Source organism: Lampris incognitus, chromosome 17, assembly GCF_029633865.1.
Source record: "Lampris incognitus isolate fLamInc1 chromosome 17, fLamInc1.hap2, whole genome shotgun sequence".
In the NCBI taxonomy this organism is placed as follows: Eukaryota; Metazoa; Chordata; class Actinopteri; order Lampriformes; family Lampridae; genus Lampris; species Lampris incognitus.
The window spans coordinates 11157644-11177697 of record NC_079227.1 but is presented as its reverse complement, the minus strand read 5'-3'; the positions used below and the strand labels follow the sequence as shown (position 1 = coordinate 11177697).

Genomic DNA, 20054 nt, shown 5'->3' with positions numbered 1-20054 from the left:
CGGCTGGCAACTCCACATGTATCGGAGGAGGCACGTGGTAGTCTGCAGCCCTCCCCGGATCAGCAGAGGGGGTGGAGCAGGGACCGGGACAGCTAGGAAGAGTGGGGTAATTGGCCAGATACAATTGGGGAAATAATAATTTTTTGACATTAAGTATGGGAATTTTGGAGATCACTAAAAATAGATGTTCTGCCTGTCTGTGAATGTTCTCATTCATCCTGGTCATGGTTATCCAAGGGAGTTAGACCAAGCTAGTCAGCTTGGTCTAGTCAGAAAGGCACGAACTGAGGAAGCCTCTTGGATGAGAGGCGAAACGTCTTCACGGATATATACCAGTCCAGTTGCACTTGATTCAACTCCTTTGGATAGATGTTCTGCCATTTTTACTTCCGTTTCTTCATGTTTCCACCTCCTCAGATCTATTAGAAATGTGGTAGCTCCTCTGTACGAGGTTGAACTTTGGGTGCAAGCCTGCCAAGGTTGGGTGTTTTACCTCTGCCTGCACTTTTCTCAGTGTAATACAAATTTGCTTGTGCATGGCTCAAGCCACAGAAAATTATGAGTCTGATGGAGCAGGGTTGGAGTTCGCATGTTCGGTGTGAAAGCCTGTTTATATAGAAGTACCATGTGTGTAGTAAGACTAAATAATCAATAAGCTGTTTGATAACTTACTCATATTGCAGGCGAAGCTCGTCAATGTCGGAGTTCAGCCCGCTGAGCTGGGAGCGCTGGGTCTTCTCCAGCTCCTCTTTGTGTGCGTTCTTCATAGCTTCAATAGCTGAAGAAACCAATCTTTGGTTTATATTCACAGTAATAGACGACCCATAAAAAATATTACGTTGCTCTCTCTCAGAACATATTCTATCATAATGTCTGTTTATACTGGATGGATCTTTACCGGCGATAGTAGCAGCAGTTTCCTCTGCCAGTAGCCTCTCTCTTTCCTCCATGAGTTTGGTGACCTCTCTCTGGTGCTGCCTCTGGAGATCCTCAATCACTTTCTGGTGGGTCTCCTCCATGGCTGCAAAGCCCCGTTCGCATGTTGCCTAGGGAGCCCAAGGGTTAACATGCTGAACCTCTTCATGAGAATGCCATGATTATATCATAACTATCAAATAGCTTAAACGCTACAGTGTGACTATGACCTTAATTGGTGTCCAGTGCTTGCTGCGCTACATAGTGCATTGTCAATCAGCTCAAGCAGAAATCACATTTGCGAGAAGCCATGCAAGCCTTTTGTGATCTAAGGCCAACTTGTGTTAGTAAGCGAGTGAACTAGGGCAGCAAATCCTCAGGTGATTCCATTCTGTCACTGTGGCTCAGTCTGTATGTAAACATAGGATATTCTGCTACCTACTGCTGCCTATCAGGAGAGGAGACATGGTGGAAGTGGTACATGCAGGACAGAAATGTTTTTGGGTTTTTTTACTCACTAGAACAGTGGTTAGCAATCCAATTCTCGGGGACTACGGTACTGCAGATTTTTTATTCTACCAGGTAGTTAACGTTCACCTGTTGTGTCAGGTATTCCAGCGAACTAATCGGAGGTTTTAATGTAATTGACAACCTGGCAGAACAGAAATCCAGCAGCACTGGGGGCCCCTGAGGACCAGATTGAGAACGACTGTATTAGAAAGTATTGAAGCAATAACATCCTGTGCTTTTTGTTATTGTTTTTCATTAAGTAAAAGCTTATGTGATTATGATCACACTACTTGTGAAAGGTAAAGCGAATCACCCTGTAAAATTTGTAGTTTTTATGATTTTAGAATCCAAATTGTTTCTCAAATTACACTATTATCCTAGGACAATTCATTCTTATAAATCAAATGCCAGTTGTGAAATGATGGAGACTATGTGAGTAGCAATAGCAGCCAAATATTTTAGTTTTCTATTCACTACATAAAAATTGAAGACACTAAAGTAAAGTGAATGAGCAAAAAAACAAAAACAAAAAAACCTTAAGACTTTCAAAGTCTCTCTGGTATTTCTCTCTCAGGCTGGTCACGTCTCCCTCCAAGTGCTTGTTCTCGAGCTCATCCCTCATGGTGTTCATCTGGGCCTCTAGCTCCTGGATCCTGTCCTGGAGAACCACTGTTGGGTCTACCTCTGACCTACCCTGATCCTCCTCTTCCTCCATTGGACAAGCATTTGATGAGGACTCATCACACAGGGGTGAACAAGGTTTGTCTGGGCTTCTCTTGCCTAGTTCGCTCTCTTGGATGAGGTTAATGGTGTGGGTGTAATGGGTGTGGAGTTTCTGAACCTCCTCCTCATGGATCCGCTGGAGCTCACATATCCTCTCCTGGAATTGCTCCTCCAGTTTTCTTATGTGACCCTCATGCCGCTCCTCCATGGTTTCCATGTCGACCAGCAGGACCTCAAGCTTGTGCTGACTGTCAGCGGTGGTCTCCATCAGGACAAGCTCTGTGGAGACACGGCCCTGCTCTGCCTGGTGCAGGTCCTGTTTATGCTGCTCCCTCAGCTCCTCTGTCTCCTTCTGGAATCGCTTCTCCAGGAGGACCAGTTGCTCCTGCTGCTGGGAGAGCTGGTTCACACGTTTGCCAATTTCCCCCCTAAGATCATGGTTCTCCTCCTGAAGAGTGGCTACCGTTTTGGTGAAGCTGAGGCGCTCTTCCTGCAAAGAAGTTTCATAATTTTCACGGATGGAGCTGATGTTGCGTGCATGCTCCTGGACGAGAGCATTCATGGCCTGGCCTGCTTGTTGACACCGGCCCAATTCCTGCACATGGATCGCTCGCAGCCTACCGGCAACATAAGCCACCTGAGCCTGGATAAGGGCCTCACGCATACAAAGGGAGCTGCTTGAGAGCTCATGTGTGGTTTTTTGGCACCTTGCTAGAGTCCTGATCCCATCAGCCAGTCCTGGATGACTGCCACCTGTTTCTATCTCCTGAGAAAACTTCTCGAGGACCACTGCCTGCCTCTGAAGCTCAGTTGCCAGGTTCTCCTGAGCGTTTTGGAGGGACTCCATTGAGTCAATACTGCAAGAAAGCATGGCACCAGATAAGTGTCTGTCCGTTATTTGCTCTGCTAAGTCTCTGGCCTCTTCCATTTCAATCTGCTCCATATAGGGAGCAAGTTCAGGAGGATTGATATCAGCTAACCTCTGTTTTCGACTAGAATCAAAGCTGTTTCTGACCTCTTTAACTACATTTTTCAAATCAGGCCTTTTACAGGCTTCAAAAATGTCTTTAAGTGCAAGCTCCCTTTTTTGTAGCTTACTATAGGTGTCAGTCAATTCTAATTCCAGTCTTTGGAATTTCTCCTCATAGAAGAGTTTGAGGCTTTGAACAGAGTAAGCTAGTTCAGCTTTGATGACGGTGTTAAGGACAACTGAATCATCAGCATTTGCATCATTTAAACCTCTGTCCTCTCTTGACTTGGAACCATCTGAACCTTTCATCTGGAATATTTCACATTGTGTGTTGGCTTTTTCCAGCTCTTTCCAGAAAGCGCTCTCCAACATTAACTTCCTCGTCAAGACATCTGCGTAAGCTATAGCCAAGCAGTCCTCATCACCTCTCTTGAGCTTTTCCATCTCAACACATATCTCACCCAGACCTTGCAGGAGGTCAGACTTTGGATTCTGTATCAACAGTGCCATCTTGTTCAAAACTAGGGCCTCAAAGGAGAGGGTTTTGGCAAACAGATGAACCGTTTCTTCATTTGTGTCGTTGCTGTCGAGTAGCTCTTGGGATTCATTTTGTTGAAACTCTGGTGAGTGCTCCTCGAGGGTATTTTCCCCCTGTCTAATGTAGAGCATTGCATTAAGCAACTCATTCTCTACCTCTGACAGGGAGTGAAGCTGGGAATCTATGGTCCCATGAGAATCACTGAGAATAGCCCGGATACTTTCTCGACTAGCCTCCACACACATGAGGGCCTTTGCATATTGGTTATTAGCAGTGCTAATCTGAGAGCTGCTTCCACTACTAGGTATGTTTTCAGGCAGAGTTCCATCTGACTCCTGAAGATCAAACTCAGCTAGGGCCTCTGTTTGGACAGCACTTTGTTCTTTCAGTTTCTGTGTGAGGTTTCTTAGCTTCTCTTCAGTGGCCAGCAACTTAGCCTCTAGGGCATGTATGATAGATATGAACTTCTCTGGGTCACTGCTGTATTGGAATGTGATATCAGAGGAACTGGTCACTTCAAATGGATTTGAGCCTTGACTTATATCTTGGTTAATCTCCTGGTTTGTGTCTAAAGAGGTACTGTCCACCTGACTGGTGTCCATGTCCTCTAAGTTCATATATTTTTGGCACTGAATGCTGGAAAAGCGGATTCTGGGCCTCTTGGCCTTAGTCTCCTTTCTATCGGTTGCGTTTTCTGCGTTGGATACTCTTTCAAAGGCAGGTGTAGATTCTGTATTTACTGTTAAGGAGTCTGAGTTCGTGACCCTTTCCTTTCCCCGAGTGTACTCTCCCTGGGCTCGCCGCCTTTCCATGCAAAGGTCAGCATAACCCAGCTGCAGAGCATTGAGGTGCTGCTCAAGCTCTGCAATACGATCCTCTGCAACCACCAGCTTGGCTTGGAGATCCCTTTCAGCACTGCAGGGCTCACCTTGGCCAAGGAGGCTCTGACTCATCTGACACAGAAGCTCCTCCTTGGCTTGTAACTTCTGTTCCGTCTCCTCCAAACTGTTGCCGAGAGCAGCCATTTTGATGAGGGCCTCTTTCAGGTCCTCCTCCTTGCGCTCTACCAGCCTCTCGTACATCTCCTTAGTTTGGCGGATCTCCTCCTCCTTTTCTCGAATGAACTGACTCATCTTCTGGAACTCTTCCGAGGCCCTCTCATAAGAGTGCTCCAGGGTGTAGTAGTCAGCCTCCTCTGTTTCCAGGCGAGTGCGGAGCTTGTTCACCTCACGGTCTGCCTCTGTGATCTGATTGAGGAGCTCCTGACATCGGCAGGTGAGATGGCCCTTCTCCTCCTCCAGCCGGCAGACACTCTGCCTCAGTGTCTCCACCATGTCTGTCTTCTGGGCGAGTTCCTCCTGCAGCCTCAGTACCTCCTCCCTGCCTTCTGTCCCACTCCTCCCCCTTAACAGGGCATCCACTTGCTGCTCTGCTTCCAACAGCCTAGCCTCCACTTCCAACCGTGCAGTTTCAGCCTCTGCTATCCTCCTACTAAGGCTCTGACGCTCCCTCTCATGACTCTCTTTCATGCAGTGCTGCTCCTTCCTCAGGCGCTCCTCCTTCAAGGCCTGGCCCTCTTCAGTGGCATTTAGTCTGGCTGTCACCTCCTGCAGCCTCTCTTGCAGCCTCTGCACCTCCCGCAGGTGATCTCTCTGCAAAGCCTGCTGGCGTTCCAGGTGCCTGAGGGCCTGGTTCCTCTCCAAGAGGCTGGCCTCCACTTCTCTGAGCCTATCCTCACTGTCCTTTAGTTGGGCACGCAGGGTGGCCTCACTGTGGCCCCATTCCTCTTCCTGTTCTCTGGAGCGCTCTTGCTCTAGCTTAAGCTCATTGCGCATGCGAGCCACCGCCTGCTCACTAGCTAGGATCTCTGCCATGGCAGAAGCCAGTTTAGCCTGCAGGGCCTGGATGTCGGCCTCGTGGCGGCCCACTGCATCCTGGGCTTCAGTATAGCTTCTCCGCAACGTCTGCACCTGCTGCTGGGTCAAGTCTTGCTTGCGCTTCTGGGCCTCCAGTTCACCCTGTAGGTCCTGGTTGAGCTTGTGCAGGCGTTGCCATGGTACTCTGTGTGGTGAGGAAGAGGGTGGCGTGGCACTCTTGAAAAGATTGATGAGACAGTTTTGTTAGAGAAATCACTTCACTTTTCCACTGCATATGGAGAACCACATCTCAGGGGTTACCAAGGAAAAGCATGGGAACTTTCTTTTCCATTTAAAATTTGGTATACTGTTTTGAAATGTTTTGAAAAGCTTTATCCAGAGCTTTCCACTGTGCTTTTTCAGGCTCAGGTTCGAAGTGGAAAAGGTTGAATAATAACGTGAAAAACAAAAACAACTTAAGTTGGGTGAAGTCATGGAATGAGTGGAATGCAGTGGGAACAACGAAGACAAACCGTGAAGCGATCAGCGAGTGCTCATTTCAAAACCCTCAGGTAACTTATTTAAATGTGGTGTTTTGTTTAACAGTGAATGTGATCTTGAACAACAAAATCCCCAAGATGGCAGTGCAATACTTTCATTTTTAATTGTGAGAACATAAATGATGAAAAAAAAAATGAGTGAAACCATGCAACTCCCAGACCCCCAAAAAGCATGCACAAAAACAAGCATGACATGGACAAATGAGCAACCACAGATTGGACAGAGAAAAAGCACAGCGCAAGGCTTGTTAATCAAGTTTCTTACCTCCAAAATCTCAATCGAAATCAAAGACTTTCCCAGGAGATGTGAAACTCCTTAAAAACTATTAGTCAAAAATCATGCTAGAAACACCACAACCATGCATATCAGTTTTAAAAAGGTAAGCCCCAACACCAGTTAGTAACATTTCTTAGAGGTTACCAAAGCCACACATACAAATCTGCTGTAATTCACTATGAGCAAGTACACCATTTTACAATTTACAGTCATTTACTCCGTATGATCAGTACATGTATTCAGTGCTCTTTATTCTCATAATCCTCCTAAAATAAGATTCACTTGCCTAAAATATGACTCAAGCTTTTATGCAATCAAGAGCGTAGCTGACAAACTGTATGAAAATTAAATCAGTTTAAATTTTCCTGTTGGTGAGTGTGGTACCTGCAGGACATAGCCCTCTCTGGCACTTTGCGCTCTCCCTTGAGCGTCTTCCAGTTGTTCCTGGAGAAGGCTGTTCTGCTCCTGCAGGCGATCGAGCTCTTTTTGCTTCTGTCCCAGCTAAATAAATATAAAAATATTCATTTATTTTGGATCATCTCCCGCTGTTCTCCCAATTTAGCGTGTTCACTTCCCCTGTTCTACTGAGGTCCCACTGTTGCGAGAGAGCTACTATGGTTTGGGAGGGCATAGATATCCACATGCATCCTCCAATACACGTGCAGCAAGCTGACCTCACACATAACATCTGCAGCAAGTGCTGTTATTTCCCCCTGATCCATCTGTACCTTTATAGACACCTGACCACCCGTAGGAGTCATTAATTAAAACATTACCCCTACTGGCTCGTTAACTAGGAGCACTGTCAGTAACGCCAAGCTGAACCAGAGGTAACGCTGGCACTCGAAGTGTGAACTTCAGAACTGTGACGCTAACTATTTTTAATTGTTTTTGTCTTTTTGAAAGTGGTTTACAAAATAGCGTAAAACCAAGAAAAATTTATTTACCCCCCCCCCCAATTTATTTATAAAAATGTATTTATTTTTATTCCCCCCCCTTTCTCCCCAATTGCACTTGGCCAATTGTCCTAGTTTTCTGAGCTGTCCTGGTCGTTGCTCCACCCCCTCTGCCGATCCAGGGAGGGCTGCAGACTACCACATGCCTCCTCCGATACACGTGGAGTCGCCAGCCGCTTCTCTTTACCTGACAGTGAGCAGTTTCACCAGGGGGGACGTAGTGTGTGGGAGGATCACGCTATCCCCCTCACCCCCGAACAGGCACCCCGACAAACCAGAGGAGGCGTTACTGTAGCGACCAGGACATATACCCACATCCAGCTTCCCACCCACAGACATGGCCAATTGTGTCTGTAGGAATGCCTGACCAAGCTGGAGGTAATATGGGGATTCGAACTGGCAATCTCCATGTTGGCAGGCAATGAAATAGACTGCTACATTACCCGGATGCCCCAAACTAAGAACATTTTGAACACAGGCAAGGAGTCAGCCAACAGGAGATAAAGTTATACATGAAAAAGACAGTGGCAAAAAACAGGGAACTACTGAAGCGTTTGGAATGGGAATGGGGAAATGAACCATGACACCAAAACTGCTACTTTTTCTTATATTTGGAGTGCCTGGATTGTTTTCTTGTTTGATATACTTCTACATTGTTTACTATGTTGCATTTAAAACCATTATTTAAAATTAACCATTTGTGATTGCTATTTGTTTTTATTTTGTACAGAAAGATACCCATCATTCCCAAATTCCTTATCTAGTTGACAACTTAGATATCTAATATTCCTCGGTAGCTTTGCTCTCTTATGGATATTCTTCTTTCCCTTCTTGGTATTCTTAATGTCGAGTATTCCACCATGTCCAATTGCAAATATGTATAAACCAATAAAACAAACTTGGAATCTGAACTTTGGCTAGGATCAGAGTTGTACCAAGTTGGAATAGTGAAAATATCTAAAACGGATCTAGAAAGATGCATTTGTACCATAATCAAAACAAAAACAAATCTCTAATGCATCTGAACATGTTTGGTAAGCCCACCTCTTTGTCCAGTAGGGCAGCCAGCTCATGTGCGGGGAGTCTGTCAGTGCTAACTGAGTTTCCTACAGGCGTGGTGATGGGAACCTGCTTCCCTTCTCTAAGCGGCATTGTCTCTACCTGATGCCAGCGATGCTCGATCTCAACCTGCACATTCGAGATTCTCTCTTCGCTCTCTCCGCTCCCCTCCTCAGTGAGGTTGTGGGGTGCAGCTGAGGGGTGGTCCACCTCCATTGTCCCTGGTTCTTGGGCTTCTGCAATTAGCGACCGCACCTCTGATGTAGCATTTAATGTGATTGTCCCAGTGACAGCGTTGGCATTGCCATTAGTCGTGCTTGGCGTGGGTTGCTGAAAGACACGCCTCCTCTCATCCCAACGTGTTCGGTCACTTCCGGCTGCCTCTGCAGTTGCTGTGGAAGCAACTGGGGGTGGGATGGACACTGAGGAGGAGGTCTGGGCAGAGGAGGTGGCAGAGATGGGAGAGGAAGCTGAAGAGGAGGAAGATGATGATGAACAGGAGGAAGAAGAGGAGGTTGTAGAGGAGGACAGGGCTGAGCCGACATCGACTGTCTCTGCCCGCTCCCACTTGGTCATCTCGGTCTGTCCCGCCTTGAACTCGGACCAGTCGTAGGTCTTAGAGCGGCCCTCCCGCCTGCGCTCACGGACCCGACTCTTGCGTGGCTCCGAGGCAAGGACTGGGATGCCGTTCCCAGTTTGCTGTGCATGGACCTCCGCCCTGCCGGGAGTCTCAGGTCTGGGGTGAGGCTCTGGAGAGGGCTGGGGACAGGGTTCCAGCACCACCCGGGCCCTTGCCTTCTCCTCAGGGAGGGATCTGAAGACAAAAGAAGGATGAGTGAGGAAAAAGTGTAGGAGGTTGGTTTAAACTACTAGCTGACAACGGGATGCAGCAAGTCCAAGTTATAATATAATCTTTAGCAAGCAAAGGTCTTTTAATGGGTATTCTTTGTTAGATGTTAGGTCTTAGTTTTTCTACTTCAAAACCGTGCATTCAGGTGCTTGTCTTTATTCACATCCAAATTTACATAACCGCAATAAACTGTAGCTAGCTAATGATGTGAGGCAGCATTTCCCTCAAGTCAAGCCACTTACAACACAACACAACACAATATCACACATTAAACCAATTGGACATGACAACAGTTCACCCAACAGGCTTTGCAACGTGGCATCCTTGAGCCTATTTATTCACCATACCGTTCTCTATAAAGTCAGCAGGATAGCTTATTTATTGATTTTTTTTTTATTGTTCTACATGTCTTATGTATAGGTTTCTCATCTGTACCTCAGTAGTCTGCTGCTATCTGACTTGATGACGCATCAGTCCTGACTGACCTTGTGTGTTTCTGGTCACTAAAAGCTTAGCTGTGATGGAAGGATTACGATCAAAGCACCGATTAAAGTGTTTACTAGCTTAGGCCAGTAGTGGGCCACCATTTGCCAGTTGAGTCAAGATTACGCAGGCTTTCATTCCAGCCAAGCGCCGTAGTAACCCGTTCTCACTGTTGAACTCCGACCCCATCTGGCTGAATGTGTGCAGTCTGCAAAACCAGACTGCTCTTGGTCCCGGTTGGCTCACTTTTGGAGATCAGCACCTTGGGTAGACTGTGGGACACGGCCACTGAGCTCCAAAAAGCTTCGGCCTCTCTCTCGGCGTCCACATCTGTAATCTAACATTTGAGCTCTTGAGCAGTTTGTCGGCTCTCGGTCTTTGCTTCCGCTTCTGTTTAGACAGGAGTCACATCGGGAGGAATGCGTTTCACGTAATCCGCGCACCGCTTGGCACTTTGACTTTTAGGCGCCTAAAAAAAGGGCCCTGACCAAATAATCTATTTCCATCTTGTTGTGCTAAGGAGCTGGCAAGGTCGGACAAAGAGGGTGACTGACTAAGGGGGGGGGGGGGGAAGGGGGCAAAAACCCAAAACCAAAAAGAGGTGCCCACAAGGCATCCGGTGCAGGAATACCAAAAATATCACACGTTCCATTGCTGCAGCATGGGCCCGGCCTCAGGGACGGGGCCTTGACACCACGCTGCAAGGTGTCGGAGTCACCGGTAAACCGAGCTCGAAGCATGCTCGCCGTCCTGTGCATGCGACGACTCCTCCGAAAACTCCCCCGCAAAAAAACAACTGAGCTAAGATATGAATACCTCTGTTGCTACGGAGGGAAGGAGGTGTTGTAACAGAATACTTCCTTTGCCCAGCTGTTAGTCGCTATTTACCTAAAGAGGCCTAATTATCTCTTCGCCCGCTGTGCGTCTGATAGTTTTGCTTTTACGCTGCTTTTAACTTGTGGCACTTCGTTAGTTGCGCCCCATTGAAAATGTTAAACTGAACGGACGTTAACATTGTTTACTGAAGACAAACTGCTCCTCGCTTTGCTTCCGTTGTGCAAACATCTTTAAACGTTGACGAAAAGTCACATGACCACCAGCTGATTTACAGATCATGATTATAATCAATAGTTGATCAAAGCGGGGAAGTGAGATTATCAGGGCTGTCTTGGATGGCAGCAGAGTGTGTGTGTGTGTGTTTGTGTGTGGCCATCTACTCCCTAAACAGGCATAACTGACAGGGAGACATTACTCAACAATCACATGACACAGCGAGGGACGCCAAACACGCAGAGACCGACATTACTGAGCGATGACATCATTGTTGGGGGGAGGGGGGGTTGGCAGTTGGATGGAGGGATATTCAACACACAAGCACTCCAACCTGGGCTTGAGAACGGACAGTTTCAGAGAGATGTTTTTCCTTGGGGTGGGACGTAAATACCCGGTCAAGGGAGGACGAGTAGAATAGAGAACATAGAGAGAGAGAGAGAAAGGGGCGAGGAGGAAAGCAAGAGATCAATGCGATTAAACAGGAGAGGAAAACATTGTTGTTGCTTTTTTGTAAGATCCATGGTGAACTGCTTGACACGCCTTTCCAGGGCCTTACCGGGTCACATCGGGGGCGATGGTCGGACTCACGTTCTTCATGATGGCCTGGATCCAGTTGCGGCGGATCCCTGAGGTCATGGCTGACAGGGTGCATGCCCCCTCTTTGCTCTGGAGACAGGAGGAGGATAACATCAGCATAACACACTGATTTTAGGACCACCAGGAGGAGGAGGAGGAGGAGGAGGAGGAGGAGGAGAAGAAGAAGAAGAAGAAGAAGAAGAAGAAGGAGAAGAAGATGAAGAAGAAGGAGAGGAGAAGAATATGAAGAAGAAGACTTTCTGTTTACCAGCAAAGTGTTATGCATTGAGCCAAACTCTGATCCAACAGGAAGTTCAACTTTAAAGTTCAAGTTTAATTGTCATGTGCAGCAGCGACATAAAGTGCCGCCAGTGACAAAATGAGCTTACTTGCAGTTACTCTGAGATGAAATTTGAAAAGGGAAGGATGAATATCTAAACGTAGGTGAAAAAACTGATATTAAATATAAAGGATGCTAATCTAAAAGCTAAATATCTTGAACAAACTAAGCAAACAAACACTGCACTGACAACGGGGCAGCGGACTGAAAATAAACACAATCCAATAACAACACACACCCCGCCACATGTGGAAGAGTGGCTATACACGTGCAGAAGTCATTGTCAGCAAACGGCACCGTCTCATAACCCCTTATCTTAATAATCATCTCTGAATAAAGGACCGTGTCAGTACTGCATTCATGAAGGAATCCATGAGATCACTTCCAGTCCTGTTCCAGCTTGGCTGTGACACGGAGGGAGAGGTTAGAAATATTGGTGTTATTAATTGCTTGGTTACTAAACCCCAAGTGTTCCCAGCCAAAGGAAACGACTCCCCTGTGCCCATTTTTGCCAGGAAAGCCGCCCCAAGTTTGACGTCAACACACCAACCGGCCCAGTCATCACCGCCGCATCAGGGCAGCGACCAAACAGCGAGCTGGAATTCTTCAAAAGCAACAAAATGAGACAGAGAGAAACCCCCCCCCCCGCTTTTTTTCTCCCCAATTGTATTCGACCAATTACTCCACTCTTCCGAGCTGTCACGGTCTCTGCTTCCACCCCGTCTGCCGATCCGGGGAGGGCTGTAGACTACCCGTGCCTCCTCCGATACATGTGGAGTCGCCAGCTGCTTCTTTTCACCTGACGGTGAGGAGTTTCCCCAGGGGGACGTAGCGCGTGGGAGGATCCCGCTATTCCCCCCAGTTCCCTCCCCCCCCAAACAGGTGCCCTGACAGACCAGAGGAGGCACTAGTGCAGCGACCAGGACAGACACCCACGTCCTGCTTCCCACCCGTAGACACGGCCAATTGTGTCTGTAAGGACGCTCGACCGAGTCGGAGGTAACACGGGGATTTGATCCAGCGATCTCCGTGTTGCTATGCTACCCGGACGGAGGGAAATTTAAGTTGCAGGTAAGTGACTTCCTCCAGCAACATGGATGTGGTGTAGTGCAGGAGGCTGGCTCAAACCAATAACTGACAATATCAGGCAGCGTTTCCATGACGTCAAGTCCCTTACGCCTCACTTCACTACACCCAACAGCTCAGCAGCTCAGCTGTACTGCACAGCACAGACAAGCGACTCATTCTGCGATCAGTACAGACATGCACGGAGGTGAACGAAGTGAAGCGCATCTTGTAGTCCCTGGATTATCTCAGGCTGGCCCATCTCACGAGCTTTCAGACTGGGCAAACATCCGTTATTCTGCATGCTGTAATAATGCGTTATAAACGCAATTACACAACATGCCCAGAACCTGCAGCCCTACAACTCAGTACATTTCTTCCTTTTCTGGACTTTGTTGCTCGTAGGTCCGTTTGCCTTCATTATTTACCTTGCTACAGACGGTGTAAACACACTTCCCTTGGAAGGACTATTAAGATAAAGTTATTCAACGCACACATCGTATGACCACAAGGTTTAACAGGTTTCGAACCCAAGGCAGTGAGCGAAGTAGTGTGTACACCTGAACAAGAATGGAGGCGGAAGGGTTCGGTTCACGCTGCACCGCCACCAAAGCCGAGGAGACTGTTGATATGAACAACTTCCCTCATTTCAGTGTTGTGTTCTCCCTCTCGTGTTGACAGGTAAACACGAGAGCAGGTCTTCGGTACCGGGAGGCGATCCTTCTGCTGGTGTCACAGAGAAGGTCATCGACAGCTGTTATGCCATTATCATCCGGGATGAGCGCCTAAGCTCATCCGTGAGGGTTTTCCAAAACGAGAGCGCAACTGAGCGCGTGCGGACATGATGGGTGAGAAAATGCCCGGGGATGCTGTACGGGGTGGCAGGAGGCGCGGGTTCAGGAGGGGAAGATAATCGAGTGGCGGTTGACAACGGTGGCAGATTTATAGCTCATGATGTCACGATGCCTTTCACCGGCGGGATGACACATTGAGGGCCCGAGGAATTGTTTTAAACGGGTAGGCAATAACTCTACACCTTGGCGCCGACGCCGCTTGGCTTTCCCAGACCGTTTATAGACCGGCAGGTCGCAGTAGGGCCGCGCTACGCTAGCTATGCGTCTCACCTAAAGCTTTGTCAAAATGTATACGACAGATGGCATGAGCAGAATTGCCGCCCCCTCACCAGGATTTGGAAGCCGTAGTTCCTCTGGACAGGAAACTCTTTCACATCGTAACATGTGGACAGGTCGATCTCGCCATCCATTTCTGAAGCCTGGGAGATCAGGGGTCAAAACAAAAACAAACACGGATTAAGTCGAAAATGAACATCGTGGTGACTCACCAATCATAAGACAAATGAACATAAGACGCTGAAAAAAACCCTTGAAGGGGAACAACCCTTTCTACCCCTCCTGTCAGCTGTTGTTTTTCTCACTTCCTCTCGCCCACCCTAACACAGTGGGTATCATCACTGTTAGGTAATGGGAACACTGGGATGCTGTGGGACCAACCCTTGGCCTCCTTGCTATTGGCTGCTTTTAATGTTGGTAATCTAGTCCTTCACCGATACCGCCACTGGCAGTTGCTCTGGATAACAACATAAACTAAATGCCTGAGACAGACAGACAGACAGACTGATATAGAGAGAGACAGAGAGACAGACAGACAAGACAGACAGACAGATAGACAGAGACAGACAGACAGACAGACAGACAGATAGACAGAGACAGACAGACAGACAGACAGACAGACAGACATGGACAGAGAGACAGACAGAAACAGACAGTCAGACAGAAAGACAAGACAGACACACAGAGAGAGACACAGACAGACAGACAGCCAGACAGACAGAGAGAGAGAGAGAGACAGACAGACAGACAGACAGCCAGACAGACAGACAAGACAGACAGAGACAGACAGACAGACAGAGACAGACAGACAGACAGACATGGACAGAGAGACAGACAGAAACAGACAGTCAGACAGAAAGACAAGACAGACACACAGAGAGAGACACAGACAGACAGACAGCCAGACAGACAGAGAGAGAGAGAGACAGACAGACAGACAGACAGCCAGACAGACAGACAGACAGACAGACAGACAGACAGACAGACAGACAGAGAGACAGACAGACAGAGAGACAGAGAGACAGACAGACAGACAGACAGACAGACAGACAGACAGACAGACAGACAGACAGACAGACAGACAGACAGACAGACAGACGAGGCACAGAGTATAAATAGGTCTTACCTCCTCTGCTATGGAGTCTTTGTAGTACCTCAGACTTTGATCCGTCAGAACAAACCAGTGTTTCTTCCACTGAGGGGGAATAAGATGCTGTTACATCTTCTGTTACAACACACACTTAACCATGACACACTGCACCCCATCAGCAGAACCCGGGCAGAACACACAAGACGTGAGTGTTGGAACACAACAGTTATTTAGATATATGAAGAACAAAAAATTAAATGCATATACAACACACTTTGATGCAAATGAAAATTACCTTGAAAATTAACAAAAAAGACAATAATTGACAGTAATGCTTAAAAGTAATTTACAGTGCAAGAGCACATGTGATGCATGTATGCATGTTTGTATGTTTTATGTATGGCATACACACATTTATGTGTGTTGTGTAGTATGTAAAGTATATGTATATTATGTATAATATGTGTGCAGAATGTGCTCTCTTGGTCATTTATATCACCAGTTTTTTAAGTAATTTCCTGTATTGCTGAGTATATGCCAGTTTTGAAAGTACTACACAACAGATCAACACAGCTCCAAGGAGATCTGTGTTAAAAACCCCACGTGTTCAGCAAACTTACCATGCCATCGTCATACAACTTGGTCATCCATCCTTTCTTGAAGTTCAGGAGATCCGGCTGCAAAGAAGAAAAACATCCCTCGTGTCTGATACGTGATGTTACAGCTTAGCTCTGTTAGTGATGGCCGCTAGCTGGCGTGCCGAGAGGAGATATTCGACCACATTTCTCGCCAAAAAGCTTCCCAAATACAAATATTTCCAACACAACATCGAGCCAAGCAACGCGGGATATTGACAGCAAGCTGAAACCTCCCAGCTGAAGACCACCAGCTCCCTCCTCCACGCGATAAAACCGTGGTCGTACATATTCGGTTAAAATTAATCAGTTTCCAAGTGTTGCCAGAGCAGATTTCTTTTTAAAAAAAAACCCATCTGTACTCACAACACGAACCCCGACGCATCCGAAATGCTGCACAACAAACGTAAAACGACGGAAACTCGGCAGATCGTAAATCCTGCTACAGGTGTTTCGGTTCACATTCAGGTCGCCCGTTTGGCCGGCCGCCGCAGCAGCACCAGTTAAACCAGTGACCGCTCGGACCCTCCCCGTGAAACTCAAACTACCTGACCCGGTCCTGCAGGCCGGGTGAAGTCCGTTTATAGACTGCGGAAAAGCAAAGCCTTCTCCCAAACCACGTTTCTGCCCTCCGCAAAACAAGGGGGGGGGGGAGAGAAGAAAAAGAAGAAAAAAGTAATACCTTGTTTTTGTTAAGCTTCATCAGGTGCGGCGGCAGCGTTTGGCAGAGAGTCATCCTGGTGTCTCAGTACCGTCACACTGCACACAGCTCATATGCTGACAAGCCGTCTCCCCGTCTGAGCGTCTCGCCCTCGCTTACATGTACACAACTGCTACCGTAACCGCCGGCCTGCCAGCTATTTATAACCCTGTGTGTGTGTGTGTGTGTGTGTGTGTGCAGTTCAAGCAGCTGCCTGTCAGAGCGACAGAGTAAACCTCTCTGGCTCTCCCCCCGGCAGACCTCAGATCAGCTGCAGGTTCGACTCGAACCCGAGCGGCTTCCAGAGCAGCTCTTTAGTAGCATGGGGCCATTTTAAGGATCGGCCCTGGCGTGAATTATGGAGGGCGAGACTTCCCCCTCCTTTCATCGGTTGGCTCTGAAAGCATCGGGTTCGAGTATAAAGAAGCTCCCTGTGCCAGGTCTGCAGGTTTGGTCGGTCAGCGCCTCCCCTGCCGCTGGTTTGAACACGAGAACTGGTGTGACGAACAGTATCTCGGCTTTGACTGTGCGTTCATTTTCTAACTTGTTGTGTTGTTACTGCTCTCTCGTTCAAGAAGCCCTTGAGAAACAAGATGTTTAATCTCGGCGAGATTTACTGGTTAAGGCAGAAAGCTGCAGCAAATCTGCCTCCTACACCTTTATGAAACCCAGCCGGTTCTTGAACCACGAGGGGGGGGACGCTGTCCACACGCCGGCCATGGAAATCAGTTCATTTTTTTAGTTGTTTGGTGGTTTTGTTTGTTTTCTCCCCCATAACCCCATCTTCCGAGCCATCCCGGTTTCTGCTCCACCCCCTCTGCTGACGATCCGGGGAGGGCTGCAGACTACCACACGCCTCCTCCGATACACGTGGAGTCGCCAGCCGCTTCTTTTCACCTGACAGTGAGGAGCTTCACCAGGGAGAAGTAGCGCGTGGGAGGATCACGCTCCCCCCCCCCCCACCTCCCCTGAACAGGCGCCCCGACCGACCAGAGGAGGCGCTAGTGCAGCGACTAGGACACATACCCACATCCAGCTTCCCACCCAGACACGTCCAATTGTGTCTGTCGGGATGCCCGACCAAGCCGGAGGTAATGCAGGGATTCGAACTGGCGATCCCTGTGTTGGTAGGCAAGGGAACAGACTGCTACACAACCCAGATGCCCCCTGCCTCCTGCACTTTCATGAAACCCATGAGGTTCTTGATCCATGAGGTGGAATCTGTCCACACGCCGGCCACAGGAAACGGAAAATAGACCCCCCCAACCCCCCCCAAAAAAAAAGAAAGCAGGCGGGATGGCGTGGACTCACAGTCATGGAGGTCTCGGTGACTCTGCGGTCGAGAGACTTCGCTCTTCTGAGGTTGGAGAGCGTTGAACTTGACACGTCTGGGACCGCACGCTCCTTCCCAGAATCCAAAGACAACTCCTGGACGAATCAGTGAAGGACATGAGTGAATGACTAAACAAATACAACCCAGTACATTATTACTATTATAACCACGCGTTGGAACCCCGCGTGAAAACAACACGATGCATCTCAAGGGGTTTGTGATGATATGATAAATCCCCCCCCCTTTTCTCCCCAATTGTATCCCGTCAATATCCCCCCACTCTTCCGAGCCGTCCCATTCGCTGCTCCACCCCCTCTGCCGATCCGGGGAGGGCTGCAGACTACCACAGGCCTCCTCCGATACATGTGGAGTCGCCAGCTGCTTCTTTTCACCTGACGGCGAGGAGTTTCACCAGGGGGATGCAGCGTGTGGGAGGATCACGCTATTCCCCCCAGTCCCCGGACAGGCACCCCGACCGACCAGAGGAGGCGCTAAGTGCAGCGACCAGGACACATACCCACATCCGGCTTCCCATCTGCAGACACGGCCAATTGTGTCTGTAGGGACACCCGACCAAGCCGGAGGTAACACGGGGACTCGAACCGGCGAGCCCCGTGTTGGTAGGCAACAGAGTAGACCGCCACGCCACCCGGTATGATACATTTCTCAATATATTACCAGTATAATATAGATGTATAACAATACATCCGGAGCATAAAGCATCACCTAGTGTCCTTGACATCGTACATCCCGTCTCACTGAGGAGTCACTTGTTAATTCACGCTACACATACAAACACATGGTAAAAGGTTTCCTTCGTGCGTCACCGCGCCATAGTCTCACAAAAGTGCATCTCATCTTTACCGACAAAACGTATGACGCGCGTTTTGTTGATGTGCGGACGACGGCACGCCGCAGGTGAGGCATCAGACTGACGTGGTGGGTGAAGCTTCGATTAAGAAGCAGCCTTACCGGTTTTTTGGCGAGGTAGCGTCTCTCGCTGCGGCCCTGCCTCGGAGCCGGCGCGGCGAGGCAGGACGGGTCGGAGGACGCGCTGGTGTCCATGCACTCCTCCGCCTGACCCTCTTCAAACCGACCCAGCACCTGGGAACGCCTGAGAGACGAGACGACACGCACCTCAGACAGCGCAGCACGGCCCGTACACAATACACACTGTAAACTAGCTTAAAAACACACACAACGTGTGGCCGTATCAGTTCTTCCCGCGTCTGAATAAGAAGGGGCGACTTCTGCACCGTAACAATGGAAACGCCAGGGTTCCTACGCACCCTCAGGTTCAGGAAACGGTACTTTTTCCCAGAAGGGCGTGCACCCAATGCTTCAAACGCTGGTCAGCGAACAATGTGACTCGTGCTTATACCAGCTGGGCCACATGACAACGTCACCCCGAACACCAAATACCCCAATGATGGGAGCTGATGACCGTAAAAAGTGCAGTATCCCAGATGACTGGTGTTTTCAAAAAATGTACTTTTTCTCTCTCTCTTTTTTTTTTTCAATTTCAAAACTTTCCCAGACTTTGTTGGAACCAGTGTTGTAGTCGAGTCACTAAACCTCGAGTCCGAGTCGAGTCTCAAGTCCCCAGTGTTCGAGTCCAAGACACCAAAGAAGAGTCTGAGTCGAGTCCGAGAAAAGTCCCCATTACCTGAGTCCGAGTCCGAGTCATCAAGGTTGAGTCTGAGTCGAGTTCCAGCAGGATTTGCATGAGGGTCTGCACGTGAAGCCGCATGCAGGTGGGACACGCGTGTCTGCCCTCGCACAAACCTGAATAATGTTACGGTATTAATACAGCTACCAACATCTTATGCCCAATTATTAGGGCCTATTACACAAAACTAACAAAAACAAAAAAAACAGTCTTTATCAATTAACAAATCCGAGTCCTCATCTCCAACTTCCGAGTCCGAATGCAGTCAATGCTCAAGTCCAAGTCCACGCCTGAGTCATCAGTGCCGAAGTCCAAGTCGAGTCACGAGTCCTGGAAATCAGGATTGAGTCAGACTTGAGTCCGAGTCCTGGACTCGAGTACTACAACACTGGTTGGAACTGCTCGCTCTTGATTTCCACGGGGTTTCCAGGGCTGCGTAGGAAGCCTGTGGCAAAGTGAATGGCGGGAGGTCAGTGATAAGATGATGCAGGTTGTTTATTGGAAGAAGCTGCGCTGCTCCAGGATCAGTCAGCATCAAGAGTGGAGGGGGATGTGTGAGAGCAGCTTGGAACCAAAAATCAACTACTGATGATTCCAATCAACTGAATCAGTGATTTCAGCATGGGTAAATACACACATCTTGAAGTATTTACATGCATGTGACCTTTGACCTGTGAACACTACTCGAGTGTCATTCAAATTGAATCTGTGTAGAGGGGGGAAACCGTTGAGGAGCAGGAGGCAGAGATGTGTGTGTGAGACTATG

General features: G+C 48.4%; 1 protein-coding gene across 2 annotated transcripts in view; it reads right to left on the bottom strand.

Moving 5' to 3' along the window:
• si:ch73-103b11.2 (myosin phosphatase Rho-interacting protein) overlaps nucleotides 1-20054 on the bottom strand; it is a 94030-nt gene that overhangs the window by 7681 nt on the left and 66295 nt on the right. For both annotated transcript variants that reach the window (XM_056297718.1, XM_056297719.1), the window contains 10 exons: nucleotides 18592-18733; nucleotides 17598-17714; nucleotides 15572-15628; nucleotides 14988-15056; nucleotides 13915-14004; nucleotides 11307-11416; nucleotides 8350-9178; nucleotides 6734-6850; nucleotides 899-1046; nucleotides 673-778 (listed from right to left, as the gene is read on the bottom strand). In XM_056297718.1, the coding sequence (XP_056153693.1) occupies nucleotides 673-778; nucleotides 899-1046; nucleotides 6734-6850; nucleotides 8350-9178; nucleotides 11307-11416; nucleotides 13915-14004; nucleotides 14988-15056; nucleotides 15572-15628; nucleotides 17598-17714; nucleotides 18592-18733 (1785 nt within the window). The remainder of the gene's footprint in view (nucleotides 1-672; nucleotides 779-898; nucleotides 1047-6733; nucleotides 6851-8349; nucleotides 9179-11306; nucleotides 11417-13914; nucleotides 14005-14987; nucleotides 15057-15571; nucleotides 15629-17597; nucleotides 17715-18591; nucleotides 18734-20054) is intronic.